The sequence below is a fragment of the Camelus bactrianus genome, chromosome 11 (genome assembly GCF_048773025.1).
Source record: "Camelus bactrianus isolate YW-2024 breed Bactrian camel chromosome 11, ASM4877302v1, whole genome shotgun sequence".
In the NCBI taxonomy this organism is placed as follows: Eukaryota; Metazoa; Chordata; class Mammalia; order Artiodactyla; family Camelidae; genus Camelus; species Camelus bactrianus.
In genome coordinates, this window is record NC_133549.1 from 49,495,934 (window position 1) to 49,517,821 (window position 21,888).

Sequence of the window (21,888 nt, forward strand, 5' to 3'; positions counted from 1 at the left end):
TCCCCTACTGAAGGCCAGAGACAGAAATACAGGGCTTGACTGTGGGGGTGATGGAGAGAAGATGAGCTCGGTGGTCCCTGGAATGCCAGCCCTCTGTCTGCTCTGATTTCTCTCCTAAGAAGGTGGAGTGGAGAGGCTCCAGGACCTTAGGAAACTGCATCTCATTGAGCTTCTTAGGGACTTGGGGAAGAGACGCAAGGAAATGTTTTTTTTTTTAACCCATGGGTTTGATGTTTCAGGTCCCCTCATGTCAGCGTCCAACTTGGCCCTGCTGCTTCTTGGCCCAGGTCCAAGCTAAGAATACATTTACTGATGCCACCAGAATGACGCCCTGCAAGACCTTTTTTTCCTCCCAAATCCTAACCTTAAAAAAAAAAAGTAACATAGCTTTTCTGTCGGTGTTTCTGTTTGTTCTTCTGATTTCATGTGATTGTCTGTGTCATGGGTTGCAAATCAAAGGTCTGCCTGCCTGACCTAAAAGACCTTAATACATCAGTGCTGTTGCCACTGCGTACTTCTTTTTTTTTTTTAATTGAAGTATAGTCAGTTTACAATATTATGTTAATTCCTAGTGTACAGAATAGTGATTCAGTTATGCATATATATATATTCCTTCTCATGTTCTCTTTCATTATAGGCTATTACAGTGTATTGAATATATATAGTTCCCTGTGCTATACAGCAGGACCTTGTTGTTTATCTATTTTATAAATAGTAATTAGTATCTGCAAATCCTGAACTCCCTTCTTGATGGAAAATGTGTGGTTACCTTTAAAATGGGAGCCACTGGGACAGTGGAGAGCACGGAAGAAATTTAATTATATGTGGATTGTTTTTAGACTCCTATCCATGGGGTTTAGTCATGGATGGATGATAACCAGAAACTTCAGAAACTGTATTTAAAATATGGAGGTCACCTGCGGCACTCATGTTTTAAAGTGTCCATAAATAATTTCATTAACAAGCAATTAGATGTTTTCACGTCCCTGCTGGGAACACGGATGTCTGCCGGGTCATTAGCGTGCATTGCCCTCAGCTGGCAGCCTGAGTGCCCTGGCAGTTACGAGGAAGGGCAGCTCATTCAAACTCTGATTCTCACTTTCAAGTTGCGGTCTAGCTACTTAGAGCATTCATTTCCATTTGGCTAGCACAGTGGGCGAGCACAGTGGTTCTGAACTTGACGCATGAGAATTCCAGAGGCCCCTCGTTGAAAACATTTTCTCCAGTCCCACTGCATTGGACTCTCCCAGCAATGACCTGGGATTCTGTATTTTTAACAAGTGCCTTAGGTGGTTTTCACGATGAGGCAAATTTGAGAAACAATGAGGTTGAATGCAGCCAGTTGTTCTCAAAGATAAATACAATTGAAACATTTGACTTTAAAATTTAGTTGCATAAAATACTAAAATGGAAGTTGCTCTAAGAAATACAATTGTAAACACAACCTAGAGATCCAGTTCAAACTGCAAATGCAAAGTGGACTGTGGTCAGATATCATGTCAATTCTAACCTGGGATTGTATGTAGAGCAAAATGTAAACAGAGACTAACTTTTGTCACTTAACTCAGTCACTTTTGCATTTGTGGGCCCCTTGCTCCAAAAAAAGAAAGAAAGAAATACAATTATATTTTATGACTCTGTTGGTATAAAGATGAATGTATTGCAGCATTTCTTTGACCTGAAAATTCAGATGTTTTCTTCTGATTTAAAAAAAAATTGCAGTATTTTCTTGATTGCCTAAAAATATTATAGGTACTTTGAAAGAAAAATATTGCTAGCCATATTAGTAAACAAGAAATGCTGTAACCATCAAGCCATCAGCTACCGTCACCCGCCGACAGTGAGCGGAGGGAACTCGGGTTGCAAACAAGCAGCCAGCCCAGCCCCTGCAGCCACCCCGAATGGTGCACCGTGAGGAAACTTGGCGTGTGAAAGAACGGGATCCTGGTCCTAGATAGCTAGATGTGCATCAAAGGAATGATTTCAAGGAACCCAGACCTTTGCACCTTCCCATACATAAAATCACTAACTTCCTTAACTTGAGATACCTGTTTTTTCTTTAAACAGTAATCTTTTGATGTTCCAACTACCTGGTCTTCATACACCATGGCTCCTGCCTTGCCACTTCAGAGCAGTGCTTCAGAGCGATCTGAGAGGCTGTCATCCCGGGCTTAAGTCCTCAGCAATGTCCACCAAGTAAAAGCTAACTCTCAGCTTCTAGGTTGTGCATTTTATTTCAGTCGACAGTACTGAGACTGTTGTGCCAAACGGTTAGTTTGAGCCTGCGTGGCAGAGGTGGTGAAATCCAGAAGTTAGTTCTGGTGGCTGATGGGATAATACTTCTCCCTGGTTCAGAAGTTCTAAAAGGAACCCTCACTATTCTTTTCCCCTTTCGTGGATGAGAATATGATCAGCTCTTTTGTTCCCACCCTTGTCTGGGTGAGAGGGAGAAAGCTGATGGGGATCGAAGGCTGTGCCAGTGGAAGAAGGGTTACTGTCACACAGGGGTGTGTGGCCTTTCCCACGGCAAGCCATTCCCACAAACACACCTGTGCCCCCTTAAGTGTGTTTTGAATTGCCAAGTTTAATATACAGGCTTTCCCTGACGATAGATGGGTAAATCAGGTCTCTTCTGACCTGGAGGAGCCTTGGTGTCAAGCATCTAACTGGCGAAATAACTCTGCTGTTGGGCGTCAGGCTTTCCCTGTCATTCTTTTTTTTTTTTTTTTTAATTTTTAAAAATTGAGACATAATTGATGTACAATATTATATGTTTCAGGTGTACAGCATAGTGATTCACAATTTTTAAAGGTTGTACTCCATTTTAAGTTATTATATGGGGGTGGGGTATAACTCAAGTGGTAGAGTGCATGCTTGTCATGCACAAGGTCCTGGGTTCAATCCTCAGTACCTCCATTAAAAATAAAATTAAAATTAAAAAATAAGGTTATTATAAAACATTGGTTATATTCCCTGTGAGTACAATATATCCTTGTAGCTTATTTACTTTATACATAGTAGTTTGTATCTCTGAGTCCCTATCATGCCCTTCCCCATTTCCCTCTCCCCACTGGTAACCAGTTTGTTTTCTATATCTGTGAATCTGTTTCTTCTTTGTTATTCTTTGTTATTGCAGTAGTTTGTTTTATTTTTTAGATTCTACATATAAGTGATAACATATAGTATGTCTTTCTCTGTTTCATTTACTTCACTAAGCATAATGTTGTTGCAAATGGCAAAATTTCATTCCTTTTTATGGCTGAGTAGTATTCCTGTGTGTGTGTGTGTGTGTACCACAGCTTTCTTATTCATTCATCTGTTGATGGACACTTAGGTCGCTTCCATAACCTTGCTGTTGTAAATAATGCTGCTGTGAACTTGGGGTGCACGTTTCTTTTTGAATTAGTGTTTTTGTTTTTTTCAGACGTCTACCCAGGAGTGAAATTGCTGGATCATATGGTAGTTCTATTTTTAGTTTTTTGAGAAACCTCCATTGTGTTTTCTACAGTGGCTGTACCAATTTACGTTCCCAACAACAGTGTAAAAAGTTTCCCTTTTCTCCACATCCTCGCCAACATTTATTATTTGTGGTCTTTTTGATGATGGCCATTCTGACAGGTGTGAGGTGATAACTCATTGTGCTTTTAATTTGCATTTCTCTGATAATTAATGATGTTGAGCCTCTTTTCATGTGCCTGTTGGCCATCTGTATGTCTTCTTTGGAGAAATGTCTATTCAAGTCTTCTGCCCAGTTTTTAATTGAGTTGTTTGTTTTTTGATGTGGAGTTGTATGAACTGTTTATATATTTTAGATATTAACCCCTTATTGATCATATCATTTACAAATATTTTCTCTGATTCTGTAGACTGTCTTTTCATTTTGTTGACGATTTCCTTTGCTGTGCAAAGCTTTTAAGTAAAATCAGGTCCCATTTGTTTATTCTTGCTTTTGTTTTCTTTGGTTGGGAGACAGATCCCCCAAAATATTGCTATGATTTATGTCAAAAAGCATTCTGCCTATGTTTTCTTCTAGGAATTTGATGGTTTCCAGTCTTACATTTAGGTCTTTAATCCATTTGAGTTTATTTTTGTATTTGGTGTTAGAAAATTTTCTAATTTTATTCTTTTACATGTAACTGTCCAGTTTTCCCAGCACCACTTATTGAAGAGACTGTATTTTCTCCATTGTATATTTTTGCCTCCTTTGTCAGAGATTAATTGACCATCAGCGCATGGGTTAATTTCTGGACTGTCTATTTTGTTGCATTGATTTATGTATTTGTTATTCTATCAGTACCATACCGTTTTGATGACTGTAGCTTTGTAGTGCAGTCTGAAGTTAGGGAGTGTGATATACTTCCAGCTCTGTTCTTCTTTCTCAAGATTGATTTGTCTATTCAGGGTCTTTTATGTTCCCATACAAATTTTTAACTTATTTGTTCTAGTTCTGTGCAAATGCTATTGGTATTTTAATAGGGGTTGCATTGAATCTGTAGATTGCTTTGTGTAGTATGGTTATTTTGAAAATATTAATTCTTCCAAACTATGAATACAGTATATCTTCGCATCAAATTGTGTTGTCTTCAATTTCTTTCATCAATGTCTTGTAGTTTTCTGAGTTACAGATCTTTTACCTTTTAGGTAGGTTTACTCCTAGGTATTTTCTTCTTCTTGATACACTTATAAATGGGTTTGTTTCTTTAATTTCTCTCTCTGATAGTTCATTATTAGTGTATAGAAATACAACAGATTTCTGTATATTAATTTTGTATCCTGCAACCTTACTGAACTCATTGGTGAGCTCTAGTAGTTTTTGGTGGTGTCTTTAGGGTTTTCTATGTATAGAATCATCATCTGCAGACCGTGACAGTTTTACTTCTTCCTTTCCAATTTGGATTCCTTTTATTTCCTTTTCTTCTCTGATTGTTGTGGCTAAGACTTCCAATACTATGTTGAATAAAAGTGGCAAGAGTGGGCATCCTTGTCTGGTGTCTACCTACTGGTGGGTGAGGCTGGTGCCGAGGCTACAACAGGCTGGTTGGAGGTCCAGGCCAGGGCCCAGAGGATTCTGGGGCTGGTATCTGCCCACTGATAGGTAGAGCTGGGTCTCAGAGTCTCTGGCTGGAAGGCCCTGGTGATCCTGGGCCTAGTGCCTGCACACTGGTGTATGGGGCTGGGTCCTGGGCGGGGGAACGGTTGTGTCAAGGGGTGGCTGTGGGTTCAGGGAGTCTAAGCCTGTTTGCTTATGGGTAGGGCTGTGTGTCCTGTCCCCTCCCCCGACCCAGTTAGATAGTTAAAAGTATCTCTAAAGTGCTTGAAAAGTCTTTTTTTTCCTGTTAATTACAAACCCCTGGCTAATAAGCTGGCAGGAGGATTCCAAAATTGCTGCTACCAGAGCCTGTGAGCTGCAGTTGCCTTCTGCCTCTCTGGAAGACTCTCCAAGATCAGCAGTAGTTCTGACCCAGGCTCCTTTCAAATTTCTGCTTCTGCCCCTGATCCCAGAGCATGTGGAATTTTGTACCCATGTCAAGAGTCAGATCTCTGTTTCCTCCTTCTTCTGGGACTCTTGAAAGTAAGCCCTGCAGGCCTTCAAAGCTAAATGCTCTAGGGGCTCTTTTTCCCAGTGCAGGACCCCCAGGCTGGGGAGTTTGCTGTGGGGCTAAGACGCCTCACTCCTTTGCGAGAGCTCTGCAGTTGTAATTATTCTCCCATTTGTGTGTGGCCTACCTGAGGGGTAGGGTACTTGATTATACTGTGACCCTACCCCTCCTTCCCATCTTGTTGTGGTTCCTTCTTTATATCTTTCATTGTGGAAGATCTTTTCTGGTCGGTTCTGGTCTTTCTCAATGATGGCTGTTCTGCAAATTAAATATGGTGTGCTCATCAGAGGAGGTGGGTGAGCTGGGCTCTTTCTAGCCATCTTGGCCCGTCCATTCTCTGTCATTCTTGATGGCTTGTGTCTAATGGATTTCGGTAACAGGTTTGATATGGGCAGAGTATCGCTTGAGGAAGGAAGGAACTGTTGAGATGAGGAATGCAGGCTTTTTCGTGGGCAAGACCAGAGTTCCTTGAAGCAAAGTAAGAACAATTTTTTCTTTCTTTTGCATTGTTACAGAGAAGTTTTTGGTTGAGAATTCTAAAATAACTCTTGATTAAGAAGAGTAAACCTACTGATTGTAAAAAATCAAAAAGCATCATCAGCAAAGCCAAAAGAAGAAAAAGCCCTAATTCACTATCCATACTACCTGTTATCACTGAAGTTTCTAGTCTTGTTTTCTGGGTACAAATAGCCGTTTACTTTTTACACAAAATTGTAATCATATGAAATATACCATTTAATCACCTGCACTTTTCACCTAATGATATATAATGAATATTCTCCTCATGTCATTAATTGCCATCCCACAAAGTGATTTTAATGGTGATGTATTGTTCCTTTGTGTTAATGGATAATCATTTACTTAACCAGCCTTCTATTTTTGGACATTAAATTTGTTTTCTCATTATTAGTAGTAAATCTTTAATGATTTTTTAAGGTAAATTTTTGAATACATGCATAATTATTTCTTTAGTGGAACTAATGTGTCAAAAGGTACAGAAATCTGGAGCTTTTTAATATATATTTCCAAATAGTCCAGAGGGAAGATTGCAACAGTTTACATTTTCCTTGGTACCCTGTAAGTATTTATGTTCTTGTACCCTTGCCAACACTGGGTATTACCACGCGACTGAAATTCAAACTGAAGAAATCTGGTATGCATTAATTTGAAAGAAACCACACCTCAAGTTTCTTTGCATAGAGTAATGTTTAGCAGATTGCTCTGTGTGCAATAATTATGGGTTTCTTTGCAATGTTATGGAAACCCTTTTATTAAATTTTACATTTACCATTTTCTTCATGATCCTTAAATAGTTGTTAGGTTTTCAGCTCGTACGTTTTATGCTGTTAAAAGTATGACTTTGGAGGATTTTGTGTACATGTATTTAGGGTGATGGAATGTGAAAACTAGACAGAACTTTAGTGATGGGTTAGTCCACCTCCATCTTACAGTTTAGTAAGTAGCTCAGGAAGGAAACCTGCCCACAATCCTCTCTGTTGCAAGTGACAGACAACTCAGACTAGCCTAGCGAAATGGGGAATTTGTTGGCTCCTGAAACTGAATGTAGGTTCTTATACCTATTGTGACTGACCTTGGGTAATTCCTTGATCTTTTTACCCCTAAGTTTTGTTATCTGTAAACCGGGAGTTGGGCTTAACCAAAGGTCCCTTCCACCTCTAAAAGTTCAGTGTTTTTATGAATATATTAGCAAGGAATTCCATTATACTATCAACCAAATTAAGACGTAGTGAAGAGAAGGCTAGCGCTCAGGAAATTTGTAAAGAAATATAATTCATATTACACACTTGGATCTAAGTTAAAGGTTTTTTGTTTTGTTTTTTTTGTTTTTGTTTTAACTTGCAGGGGTTCTTAGGCAACTTGATCATAATGGGGATTCACATAGTGTAAAAGTATCTCTAAAGTGCTTGAAAAGTCTTTTTTTTCCTGTTGATTACAAAAGCCTCAGACATCTTTTCCATCTATTAATTTGCTTAACAAATCTGTTAACAAGTAGTGGAGAATGAAATTCCATCCTTTCACTCCCTATTCACAATTATTATAACAAATTTTAACTTGGTGAACCTAGGGAGAACTGTTAAACTGTCCGTGACAGCTGCAGGTTTGCTGAGTCAGACCCAAGCAAGCCCAGAGGAGCTGATCTTAGCCCTCAGCGCCTAATTTACACACAGGAGAAAATATACTTGGGAGGGACCCTTGCCTTACCTCTCCAGGAACATCTCTTAAAGTTCTCTGGCTGGTTGCTCTAGAGGAGGTAGATTTTCTCCTGTCAGGCTCCCTTAACTCTAAAATTGTTTCTTTGAATCGTAGGAAACCTCTTTCTCTCTCTTTCTCTTTCTGGTTTTTTGTTTTTGTTTTTTATTTGGTCTTTACTCATTTATGCTATTTGGAGTTCCCTGTGTAACCCTTGATATTTTCTGCAGGAAGCTTAACTGTTCCTCAGTGACTATTCCAGTGTTCTGAAAAGGTCTTTAAGAAACAAGCTTTGTCTTAAAGCCATCAACTGCCAATAAAATTCTAAAATATTTTCACCACTATTTAGAATACGATTCATTTCAGGGTTTTAACTACTATCAGATTGCCAATTCAGGTCCTTATTGGGAGAAATTTTTAGACAAATAAATGCAAGAGTCTATGTACCTTTTATTTTATTTTTAACACCTTTATTGTGGTATGATTCCTGTACAGTAAACTACACATATTTCAGATGTACAATTTGGTGAATTTTGATAGATGCAAACAGCAATGAAACCACCACCACAATCAAGATAGCTAACATTTCCATAGTGTCTAGGGGGCAAAGAGGGTGGGAAGGGATAAACTGGGAATTCGAAAACTGCACCTCTTGGGGAGTGATGGAAATGTTACCCACGTACCTTTTTATGAACACTCAGTTCCTACATGTTTATCAGTGACACTGGCAGTCAGTGCATCTGGCTCTGCAGGACGGCGAGGGTTCCAGGGGGAAATACCTAACCAAAGATTTTGATAGAAAGCATACTAGTCAGGATAGGCAGGATCATCCTGGAGTAACAACCCCCAATCCTTGGTACCTTAAAACAACAAAGGTTTATTTCTCATTCACACTGTAAGTCCATTGACAGGTGCCTGGGGTTCCAATCTAGCTCATCTTTACTCTGCTGGCTGGCGGCACCATCATTATCTTGAATTTTGTTGGTTAGAGTAACCGAGGAAGAGGTCTGCAGGGTCTGACACTAGCCATAAATGCTCTTGCCTGGAAGTGACCCCCGCCATTTCCATTCCCAGCTCACGGGCAAGATTAGGCACATTGCCCAGCTCCATTAGAAAATGGCCAGGAGCTGCAGTCTGACCCCATGGGCCGGGAAGGAAGGGAACCAAGCGGCATTAGTGACTGCTAACACAGTTTCCTCTTCTGATTACCAAATATTTGTCACCTGCAGGTAAAATACTCATCCCTTCCCCAAAGGAGAGACCCCCGCAGTCCCACCCAGTCAAAGCATCTGGATGATGCACAGGAGGTGCTAAATTAGGGGGTGATAGGTACAAAGTCATTTTGACATCATCTCTGAATGGGGGTCCTCTTGATCTAGAAACTTCTGAACTAAAAATGGTAAGGTTACCTGCCGTTGACTCCCTCCCCCATGCTTATATTAATATCTAATGGTGCTATTCTTTCTGAATAGGGGGTGAATGAGACACATCCATTCACTGGTCCTCGGTCATTCTACAATGCTGAAGCATTTCTGAGATCCCTGTCTTGTAGGTGAAAACTGTCCCTTTGGGGTCCTGATTCTTCTCTCTGGGAGGGCTTCCCTGGTCCATTGTTCTCTTCAGCCCTTGGTTTTTTTCCAGTAGCCTCATGCATCTTAAGTAAAGAATATACGTTCCGTAAGGGGCTGAGTGGCTTTCCCAGGTGCTTCTTGACTCTGGAGATTTGGGGGCTCCAGAGTTCTTTTAGGTCTTAACAGTTTCCCCAGCCTTCCCAGGCTCAGGCTCTTGGTTTCCTTGGTAGGACAACTCTTTAGGAAGCAGGTTTCTTATCTCTTTACCTCCGGTTTATTTCCATATGCCAGTAGTCAAGCCCTCAGTTCTTGGCACACTTATGTTCACAGGATGCCTTTGTGCTCTTGCTTCCATGCCTTTCTTTATTGACTTAATTGATGATTCTTTGAACCTGTCAGGCTTTGCTGGGGAGGCCATACCTCAAGTCTCTTCTCCCCTGAGCTATTCTAACTGCAAGCATTCACTCAGAAGCCACAACCTTACCTGCATCTTTTCTTGGAGACATCTTAACCCTTTCAGAGTGTGAAGAGGGGGTGATAGTCATTCCCTTCCTTTGACCCTCACCCCCAAACTATGGGTTAATTGACCTTTTTCCCTTCCCAGTTTTATTATTCATCTGTTGAGGGAAAAGAAGCAGCTGCTTTTTCCAACCCTGCAAGTCTGACTTGATGGATTGTTCCCTTCCCTTTTTCTTTGTAGACCAGTCAATGACTTTCTGAGCACATCTCTCTTTTAAGGGTTACACCTTTTAAAATGCAGCCAACATTAGCCAGTAGTAGCCAACACATGCTACTAACATTTGACTTCAGCCTCTTGCATGAGATCTAATTCTTCAGGTACCTTATGTTCCTTCCAAGTACATGATGGTTTCACTAGCTGCATTGCCAGCCTCCAAAACCCAGTGCCTCCCTCCCCGCTGCCTGGCCTCTCAGCCAGTGCTACACTTTTTTTTAGCTGTTAAAGCAGCACTCCACTTCAAGTAGCAGTCAGAATAGGCCAGGTTCTGTGGCAGTAGCAGACAATACCCAATCTCAGTGGTTTAAAGAACAAAGGTTTATTTCATACCCGTGCTGTATGTGTCTTGAAGACTGACTGCTTCCAGGACCCAGGCTGACAGATCAGCTGCTATCTGGAATGCTTCCCATTGCTCTGGAAAAGCTCTGGAAGGTCTCATGCCTGTAATTAAATACTCTGGCCTGGAAGTGACAACCTCCACATCACTTCCACTCACCCTTAAGGCAGTTTTCCTTCAGCATTGTTTTTGAGCTCTCTCTATCTGGAGACATAAATCTAGTTGCTTCTCATAGTTACATAGTATTCTACCATATAAGTGTATCACACTTTATTTACATATTGATGACACCTAGATTGTTACTGGTTTTTCGTTATTACACGTTGCTGAAGTGAACATCTTTATATGTCTCCTAGTGCACATGTGCAAGAATTTCTTTAGGAAATAGTTCCTTTTATTCGTTAAAATATAGTGAGAGAATATGGGCCCCAAGGTAGCTACTTAACTGTAGCACTTTGTTTTGTGAACATCAGCTTCTAATTCATTCACTACATGAGGAAACCAGTTTGAATGAGTGGATCAGTTAACTCTTCTAGTGGAATTCTTGTGCAGTTCGAACTCGGTCTACTGCTAAACATCTTTGATGAATATTCTGGAAACTTTTTAGAATGACATCTGGATTTAAAAGTGCAAATGCAGACATTCTGTGTCTAAAGTGAACATTACTTTTAGTAAACACAGAACAGACTCTTATCAGTACTTCAGCTGAATTTATCAAAGCATCTGCATGCCCTGGATTAATGAACACATGAGTCATGGATTGGGATTTCTTCCTTTCCCTTCTCTTCTGTTTCCATCCACTGCTTGCATATGGAAAGTACAGTTTAGGTTGACCTTGATATCAGGAAGATAAATAAGGGGGGAGGGTATAGCTCAAGTGACAGAGCATAGAATGCGTGCTCAGCACGCACAAGGTCCTGGGCTCAATCCCCACCACCTCCTCTGAAAATAAATAAATAAACCTAATTACCACCCCCCCAAAAAAGGGAAGATAAACAAAAACATTTAAAATATGACAGTGTCCTGTAAAAGCATTAAAATGTGAATAGGAGAGGATTTAACTTGTCATGAAGACAAGAAATGAGTAGGTAAGTGAAAGCAATTTCTGTTGCCATTTAAACGATAAATATTCCAGTCCTTGTTCCCTTTTATCTTAACCCAAATTACTGATGTGACACTAAACTGAATTTTCAAAACTCTACACTTTTTCCCCCTGTTTTGCTGAGTTGCTAAGGAAAGCTTTGAAATGGCTCAAAAATGAGCAGGAGGTGAAGCAGGAAGAAGAAACCGAATTGAAAATAACTTGCAAAATGCTCAGCTATCCTCTGTAGCATTTTAAAAAATGAGACTTCTTTTCAGTTGCCTGTAGTTAAGAATATTCAGCCAAATAAAAGGCCATGTGGGGTCTTTTCTGGGTTTCACACAGCTTGTTCTGTCCATTCTGTGCTGAGATGTCTCCTGTTTCCCCTTATCACTGAATACTTATTTCTCCACTTCTTCATGTACTGAAAATTTTATGTGAAGAATTTTCTCTATCCCCTCCTCTGATTTATAGCCTCTACCTGTACAACCTGCTTATCCTGCTGCCCTCTGACATCACTAACAACCTGGAGGGATGGCCTTCTAGACCTTCCTGTGGGCTTATCTAATCATAACCATTAAGGGTCTTCCTTCCACCTGCCTGCCTGCCTCCCTTCATTCCTTCTTTCCTTCTTCCCCTCCTTTTTTTCCTTTTTTTCCAAACCAGATGGGGTAAATAAATTATTTGCACTTCCAGATATCTCTTGCTTTCAAAGAGACAATTGGGGATATCTCTCTAGGCAGCTAGTATAGATCTCATTCATTCTTTTTATCACCTGCCTAATATTCCACGGTTTGGAAGTCATACAGTATTAAAGTTTCTCTGTTAAAGGGCATGCACCTTGTTTCCAATTTGTTTGGAACTTGGTTTTTTGTTCTTCTTAAATTTGGCCACTCAAAGGGGTGCTACAATGAACATCCTATACCTGTCCTCCAATACTGCTCCTTTTTTTATATGGTCCAAGAGAGGGATTAACTGCATTTAAAATATACGTACTTTTAATTGTAATAGATGTTGCCAGAGTCTTTCAAAAATAATTATCCTAGTCATGTTCCAGAATACCCTGCCCCATCCTGTCCAGTAGTTGGTGTAGGATTACAACGGCAACACCGATTACATAGCCCAGGCACCCGTTGACGTGCTATCGTGTATTTCACTGGGGTTTAAAACTAGGACTCTCATTGGCCTATAATGATTAGGGGTAGTTGTGATTTTTTTGTGTATTTTTTAAAGAATCCATGGAAAATTTATTTATAGGAAGGAGGGAATCGGAGGCCATTCTGATGCAATCCACCCCTTTCACAGATAAGGAAATCACGATTCAGAGAGATGGAGGGAATCCAAGTGAGCTAGTTACTGGCTGCTGCTTCTGGGAGGCAATTGTTCTGAATTCTGAATGGGAGCTTTATGCATTACCTATACTGTGGGCCATGCTGACACTAATTTTTAGAGAATGGACCAAGAAACATCATCTGTGAGCTCAGCTGACTGCTAGGGAGGAACTGTTCCTGTCTTCTGTTCTCTCCTGCTAGGGTAAGCGAGCTCCCCCAGCCTACACTGGGCTGTGTGGGATTTGCTTTGCAAACTTCTGCAAAGATGACAGGACATTTGTTAACTTGGTCTTGTCAGTGGAATTTGCTCCTCTTGATCTTTGCGGGAGTTTGGATTCCCATTTGGGTTTACTCAGTATTTATTGTAGAGCATCTGAGCAGCCAGCAGCAACTTTTCAGGTTCCCCCTGAATAACGTCAGCCTGTTCAGGGAGTTCAGCCCTTTCTTTTAATAACAATAGAAAGAATTATGATGGAAATTCATTTTGTCATAGATACACCTCTCCCGCAGATTAAATATAAATATGTATTTATACATAAATATATACCATGAAGCACGCCTTTGTGTTGCAGACTGGTCAGGACCTGTGCTCATTTGTGGGCTCCCCTGTCAGTGGTCCTGGTTCCTGTGGTTGAGGAGTTCACAGTAGTTCACAAGCCTGCAAGCTGGAACTTCTGGGGGAACTTTCAAAAATACCCTCAGGCCCCGGACCCACCCCAGGATTAAATCAGAACCTGTGGGAGAGGAGACACAGCCGAGCTGAGGACTTGGGGGCAGGCCGTTTGAGATGGAGAGAGTAATCCTCCTGAATGAAGAAAGAAATGAGTCGGAACATGGGGTGTTCTTTTGAGAATCCTGCCCCTCGTCTCTCATAGCCCACTTTCTCTCCCTTCCTCCTTCCTATTTCTTCTGTAGATTAAAGCAGTGGAGGAGGGAGGGTATAGCTCAGTGGTAGAGCACATACTTAGCATGCACGAAGTCATGGGTTCCATCCCCTGAACCTCTGTTAAATAAAAAGTAATAATAATAAATAAATATATAAATAAATCTAATTACTCCCTCCTCCCAAAAAGTTTTTTACATAAATAAATTTAAACCAGTGGAGTCACATCATATAAAGTCAATTCATGAAGGCAAAAGTTGAATACTATAAAATGATCATTAAAGAGGCCCTGAGAAGACACTGTGAGGCTTAGAGATCAATGTACCATCTGTTAGTACACCTAGCATAGCCAGTTTTTCCCCTGGCATCAAAACAGATCACTGGTTCTTTGGCTGAGATTCTGATAAAGTAGCATTTGGGAGCCGGGGTGTAAGCAAAATGTGTATTGGAATTGGTCTCCATTCGGTGAGATTCTGGAGCCCTGAGAAGCACGTGGGAGTTGAGGCTGGCTTTAGGGAATCCTATTCTTACCTGCTCGGTTCCAAGGCTGACTCTGAGTGGCATATGGGCAGAATCATGGGCACCATTTAAATTCCTTCTCACCTGTCTCCTCTCCTAGGCAGAGACAGGTGAATTCAGGTAGACTGAATGGTAAATGCGCAAACAGATGGGACACCACTGCATTTCAACACTGAATACTCAAAACCTGCTGGGTTCTTTGCATGTACAGAATTCAAGGGCCCTCTGTCTTTCTGTCCCCTAGCATTCCCGTGGTTCGGCATGGATATTGGCGGGACGCTGGTTAAGTTGGTCTACTTTGAACCGAAGGATATTACAGCTGAAGAGGAGCAAGAGGAAGTGGAAAACCTGAAGAGCATCAGGAAGTATTTGACTTCTAACACTGCTTACGGCAAAACCGGGATCCGAGACGTCCACCTGGAACTGAAAAACTTGACCATGTGTGGGCGGAAGGGGAACCTGCACTTCATCCGCTTTCCCAGCTGCGCGATGCACAGGTTCATCCAGATGGGCAGCGAGAAGAACTTCTCCAGCCTGCACACCACGCTCTGTGCCACGGGAGGCGGCGCCTTCAAGTTCGAAGAGGACTTCAGAACGGTATGTCCCGTTTACCCCTGTTCAACCGTCAGAACCACCTCTTAGAGAAAGAAGGGAAAACCTCTCACATGACCATGATCCTGGCATCTCTTGTGGACGAACTAGACTCCTAGGCTTGGGACTCTGGACAAGCTTACTTCACCTGTCTGTGCCTCAGTTTCCTCATCTATATGAGAATGAAAATAGTTCCCACCTCATAGGGTTGCTACTGGAAGGATTCAGTGAGATAATACGTACTTGGCCCTTAGTTAACGCTCAATAAATACCACCTACCGCCTCATCATTCTTGTTACAATTGCTCCCGTAAAACATGCTAAAGATAAGGTGATCTAAATCCGCTTCTGAAGTATTTTAGAGTTTTCCACTGTTTTTACTACAGTTTCATGTAAGGCGTAATCATTGTGCCAGCTTTCTAGATGTACAGACTGAGGCCTGCAGGAAAGGCTTTTTATAAATCTTACTGAACATTATTATTTCTGTCTACCCATGTGCTCTGTATCTTTTTCATTTTATGAATGTCCTTCAGAAGTTTTGCTCACAAGGAAAAATGAAATTTTTGATATTATTTATAAGTGAATAACTTTGTTGATGAATATAATTTAGGGGATATGATTCTACATAAGAAGAATAATGCTGTAGCCTGACTGGCAGTACATTCCAACTCCGTGTTGCTCATTTAGATTTGACAAATTTGGCTAAATGGAAGAGACGGATGAGTGACATGAAATCCTAACTTTCTCTTTATTGAGTAATCCCTAACACCTATGTGTTCCAGTTTCCTCATTTCTACAGTCAAGGTAATCTTTATACTGTCCAGCTGCATCTCACAGGAATAAAATGAGAATAAAGAGAAATAAGAAATGGAGAAATAAAGAAAATTAAATTAACAGAAGTGATTGAACACAGGAGAAGGAAGGATTGGAAGATCTGGGGCTTAGTCTTGCCAGAAAATTTAATATTAATGAATCAATTAATAAATCAGTGCTTTATTCACAGTATTTAATACAGTTATAAATGCAAACTGTATTTGCATCAGCAGAAGTAACATCGTTTATCTCAATTCGTAAGTAGTTTCTACAAGAGTAGGCAGTGAGTCCTAGAGTATTATCTGAAGTGAGATTGATTACATTCAGGTTTTGACTTTTCCTTTTGTGTCCCCTTTCCCTCCCCAGCAGTAGATTTTGACACTGCCACTTACTTAAATGATTCATGAGATCTTTTTCCCACCGAAGAGACCCAGTGATCAAAAGAGTTTTGAAACTGAGAAGGTTGAGATCCAAGGACTTGAAAATTAAATGCAGGTGTATAAATGGAAAATCATTAACCCTGAATTCTAGTCCTGCTTCTGCATTTAACTAGCTGGGTGACTTTGAACAAGACATGTCCCTCCTCTGGGTCTCAGTTTCACTATCTTCAGAAGCTGGCAGTAAGATTTCTACAACAGATAAGGAAACTAAAGCTAAAGAGAGATGAAGAGGAGCCAGTAGTGCCCCTAGGTTAGAGCCGGGGTGTCGGCTCCATTCTGATTCAGGAAACGCTGACCAACCCCCAGTGCTGTGAACTCCCCAGGTCCCTCAAGGACACCCTCTGCGTCCGTCTCCATGTGGGAGCCTGAAATGAACCGAGGTGACCTGGAGCACTTATGCCAGCTTTATCAGAAGCTCCATGTCCCTCTGCTGGGGAAGTGTCCTGGAAGAAAGTTACTCAGTATATGTTGGCCACAAGCAAGCGTGTTTCTCAAGGGTCTGAACTGAGAAAGGTCATATCTTGTTACAACCCAGATAGAGAAGCTTCTGCTCCTTCAGGCAGGTTGCAGGAGCCGCGTGAACAGACTGGTGTGGGGAGCAAGACCAGGGTGTTTGCAAAACAGCCTGGCCATCTATAAAAGAAGGTATCTGGGCTGCCTTCTGTTTCCATGCTCAGTCTTGGCCAAAGTGCAGACAGAATTGAAGAAGACAGCTCTCTTCCTGTAGCCTGTTTGTCAGTACACTCAGTGACCTGCTCTTATCCTTCCAGAGTTTGTGAGGATGAATAGGTTTTGTCATCCTCGTTCCTAAGCATTCATTCTCTCACTCAACAAGTATTCATCGTGCTCTTTGTATGCAACAAGTACTATGATGAGCAAAACAAAGCCGCTGCCTTCCTGGAGCTTATATTCTAGTGCAGGGAGCCAGTCAGTAATCAAATAAGTGAATATAGAATATATCAAACGGCTATAAGTTTGGGAGCATAGGGGGAGTTGGGAGGGTCTTTGTGTGATGTGGTCCCAGTGGAGCAGGAACCAGAAGAAGTAATCAAGCAAACCAGGCTGGTAGTGGGGAGAGTATTTTAGGCAGAGGGAACAGTAAGTGTTAAGGCCCTTAGATGTAGACTATCCAAGCTCTTCCCTTTTCCAGAATGGAAAGTTGAAGGTGCATACTTAGTTGTCAAGGATCAATCTATAGTACTATATGTAGTAAACAATCTGACAAATAATAATGCGGTGCATATATATATCTACCAGAATGTTTTATGTACCAAGTCTAATATTTTTGTTCACAACTACACCTCCTAACTTCAACAAGAGTCCTCTTTCGAATGCAAAGTGTTCTAACAATAGAAATTTTATAGAAAAAAATCATCCTTCTTGTCCACTTAGCTCTTCCTTACGAGAGGTACTTTTCCTTGTGAGTTTTGTTCAGTACAAGACTAACATTTATTAGAAGTTAGGAGTGACTCTTAATTATTTAGAAAAAAGAAAAAACCAAGGACCTACCTCCTAAACAAGCAGGATATAGCAACAGTCTTATTTGCTTGACAGGAGTTTTAGAGAACAGTAATAGATTTTCTTATTGCTTTCACTGCATGTTTTCCAAGGTGAGAACATAAAAATTAGCCTTCATTAAGCCAGAAATCTCCAAGGACACAATCTAAAACAAGTTAATAAGGGTGAAAAATAAGGAGGGGATAGGGTAATTGTGGATGTGAAGATCTAAATCTAAGTGCCCATTCAAGAACACTTATCATTATTAATCTGGGGACTGATTCATGATATTGCAGACGTATAAGCTTTGGTAGACACCATCATTCTCCATTGCATTCTAGTTTGACCCTCTTGACCGTTCATGCACGGCCCCTTTTATCACTGGGTGCCAGGAGGAAGAAGGCATCTCTTGGAGGTTTTGTTATTCTTCTCACTCACAGAATGTGTTTGAAATGCATCTCTCTCAGGTCTCTGTTAGCTCTCCTGCGTGGAGAGAGAAGAGCCCTGAGTGTAATTTATAATTCAGAATCAACCATTTTATATGCAGATTGTTCTAGGTTTAGTCAGATAACCTTTTATGCCACTTTCAGTATGATTTATGGAGTCACTGTCAGCAAAGGCACCTTGGGAAGTGTGAGGTATCATACAGATGTGTGTTTTATTCATTTTGTGGAAAACAATTCGGTGACTCATTTCTCAAGCACAGGGGAGTGACGTACCTGGTTCGGGGTAGGTCCACAGAATATTCTCATAGAGAGTAGGTATGGAACCTCTTGGGACGATGGTTTTTACCAGATTGATTGATTTAGCTATTTATTTAGTGATTTTTGACAGACTGAGCTGAAGCATATAAGGGGAACCTCTTAAACAGCTGTATCTGGAACATGCCTTGTGTTTAGAATCCGTATTTTTTTCTAATTTTGGCCTACAGGGAATCACTGAATTCTTTCGAGAAATTAGTCTTTAGTTTAGAAATGGTGTTTCCAAATGTTTTTCCACTTGAGATAAGAAGACCTGAATTATTTTACTTCTCATGTAATTATAACTCACGTATAACTCATGTTTCCAAAGCATTTTCATGGCCGTCTCATCTGATTCTTGAAAACAGCCCTGCAAGTTAGCTAGGGCCGCTGCTACCAGGGAGAGTCTGTGATTTTACGGAACGCCTGTTGTCACCTGTTGTCACTGTGCTGGAGTGTGGTGACAGACTCATCCCTGCTCTTTCAGCTTCAAAATCTGTGTGGTCCCAGGACCAACAGCATCAGCATCACCTGGGATACTGTTAGAAGTGCAGTCAGAGCGGGGAGAGGGTATAGGTCCATGGTAGAGCACGTGCCTAGTGTGCCTGAGGTCCTGGGTTCAATCCTCAGTACCTCCATCTTTTAAAAAAATGAATAAACGTAATTATTCCCCCCCAAAAAAAGATGATAAAAATAAAAAATAATTAAAAAATAAAATAGTTGGACAAAATGATTTAAAAAAATTAAATTAAAAATGCAGTCAGAAACTCTGGGAGTGGGACCCAGCAATCTGTGATTTAACAACCCCTATGGAATGTAAAATTTGAGCCCCCCCCCCCACTGCACATGCTTGTTTGGGTGACTTTATCATAGTTTAGTTCGAAAAAAATGGTTTTTCTTTTTACTTTATTTTTTCCCCTACTTCCGTTATTTACAGAGTTTGAGTCTCAGGGCCAGCTTTGGTTTTTTGTTTTTAAGCTGGGGGGGTAGTTTAAACGTAATGATTTAGGAACTGGCAGAACTCATTCTTTCCAAAAGTGCTAAGGAGTTACAAGCAGAGGAGTGCTGGCGTCGGCTGCTGCTGGCTTCTGGGAGCCCCTTGTGTGCACGTCTTCCCAACTCTTGTGTTTAGTGACATCATGTTAGTAACTTGAAATTGGCCACAATGGGGGTGATTATACCATGGAAATTGGAGCTATAAACCAGGGCTTTTGTGCCCAGAGAGCTGGTTCTTAAACATTTACCAGCACACCTTGGTTACAAGGTTACGTTCACATTAGCTGAAGCTTCATCTGCATGTTGGCTGGATCTGATGTTTCAGATCTATCACCATTTAAGACCCATCATAGAGATCAACATTAGAATGTATGGAAAATTAGGAGGAATTGATTACCTCATAGTAGGAAGTCAGATGTAACCCACAGATGTGTTTTGTCGGCCTTCAACAGTTTTTAAAATTTAAAATTAGCTGTCAGCACTTAAAATTGGGATATTTCAGAAAAAAATCTGGATTTCTGGCTCTTGAGAAATGGAATCATTTGGCCACTCTGAGCCCCCCATTACCACATGGCAACCAGGGGCTGCAGGTGAATTTTAAATGTGAGGATTGTCTTATGCGTCACAATCCCCATCATTCTGTCACTTTAATAGACTTTATTCTTTTAGAGCAGTTTCAGGTTCACAGCAGAACTGAGCAGAAAATACAGAGAGTTCCATTCTGTCACTTTAATGTTTAGTCAAGGAACTTACCTTTTTTGTGTTTTCCTACTGTTTCCTGTAGGCATCTGCTTTATCCCAAATTTAAAGAAAGCTAAGCCCAGAGAAAGTTTCTCTGTAGTATGAACATGCTGATCTGTTTTAGGCTTTCCACAAAGTTAATTCAGTTCTACTTAAGACCTCCAGAGTCTTGTTCTGAATTTCAGGTGGCCTGTTAGAAAGCCCCAGAAATGATCTCACTCACTGCTTACACTTGGGAGCCTGTCTTGGGAGCCTGTTCTTTTTCCTGGATGGGGAAGACTTTTGAGGGGGGTCTCTCTCAGTCTCAAGGAAAGTGACTAATATTTCTGTTTCCCAGTTTGAAGATGCATGACCTTAGACTTCAAGCAATAGCCACCCCCTCAGTAAAATGTGTAGAAGAGATATTTGTTTGCTGCTAGGCCTTTATTTGAAAGCGATTTTGAGGGGAAAGGTGAAATCACAGCCTTTCTGTTCAGAGCAAAGCTGTGTGCTTTGTTTATTTGCCTTGACAGGTGTTTCTTTTTCCTGAGCGTCGTTTCAGGATATCCAGCTGGACAAACTGTCTCTCTGTTCCTGTCTGTGATGTTGGTTCTGGGCATTGCTATCAATATTGTTGATGGACCTCTGATTAATTTTTAAGCAGGTTAACTTGTGGTCCCAAGACTGGCTGACGAAATCACCAGTTTTCAGTTTGAGATGATCCAGGTGGTGATAGCTTTCTCCGTTGCACTTAACAAATGTTTAGTAAGCAGTTCCAGTGTGATGCTCAGGGGCACCCAATGAACCAGGAAACAAGCTAGAATGCACCCCATGTCATGAATGTGGTGGAAGACCTGGGCAGGGCTGAGGAATCCAGGAGGACTGAGAAGATGGCGCTTACACCGCTGTCTCGCTGTAGTGTTTTCGGTCTCCAGATAGTCTTATACTAATAGGACTACCCCCTGAATCTGTGAATAATTACATGCATCTCACCCAAAAGTTTCACTTGGTAAAAAATGAAATGTGTGGAATCATCTATGAGATAGATTTACTTTATCACCAAGTGTGATTTAGAATGATTGTTTCTGTGTATCAAGAACACATCTACCATCTTGCTGGTTAACCCCTTCTCACTAATTCTCTTCTGCAGGTGTAGCTTCAGTGGATTTTGTTGAATGGGAAATTCAGATGAGTGATAAAAAGTCAAGAGTTTTCTTCTAGCTGTTAACTTTTGTAATGAAGGTGATGCCTTTTGGGCAAAATGTCTACGTACAGTAGTTGTGTAGGTGGTTTCCAGATCCCAGAAGCAGTCCTCATTATGAACGAAGACAGGAGGAGAACAGCGGGTCATTGGGAGACGTTTGCTAGCTGTACCACGTGGGGAGACTGATTTAAGCTCCGTGAGCCTTAACCATACAGTAAGGATAATAGTACCGACTTACAGGGTTTTTGTGAGAATTAAATGATCTGTTACAAGTGCTTGGCCTATAGTAAACAAAAAATACTAGATATTATTTTCTTAAAGAAATTTTTAAAATATTTAAGTTAGACCATATAAGTATCTTTGTTCATTTGGTGATTGTTAGAAATTTTGGTGTGTTTTTTTTGGACCAGCAGTAATATCACTCTTGAGGAACATGGGTTAGACTTTTGAGGATACAAAGTGCCCACTGTGCCCTAAGGCTAGCCCACAGCCCACTTCCTCTTTGCTTTTTTTCCTCCTATGTTTAGGAGAATAGGAGTTTTTATTTCATAGGAGTGTTAAAGGGCACTCTGGAACCATCTCAGGTATTAGTAAAAGAGCCAACATTTTGTGAGTCCTT

The 21,888-nt window shown here is 40.9% G+C and overlaps 1 protein-coding gene across 10 annotated transcripts in view; it reads left to right on the forward strand.

Moving 5' to 3' along the window:
• Positions 1-21,888, forward strand: part of PANK1 (pantothenate kinase 1) — a 104,598-nt gene that overhangs the window by 65,529 nt on the left and 17,181 nt on the right. For 9 of the 10 annotated variants that reach the window (XM_045507563.2, XM_074373982.1, XM_074373983.1 and 6 more), the window contains one exon: positions 14,514-14,866. The exons of the other annotated variant lie outside the window; for it this stretch is intronic. In XM_045507563.2, coding sequence (XP_045363519.1) covers positions 14,531-14,866 — 336 coding nt within the window. In that variant the 5' untranslated portion in view covers positions 14,514-14,530. The remainder of the gene's footprint in view (positions 1-14,513; positions 14,867-21,888) is intronic. 10 annotated transcript variants of the gene reach the window in all.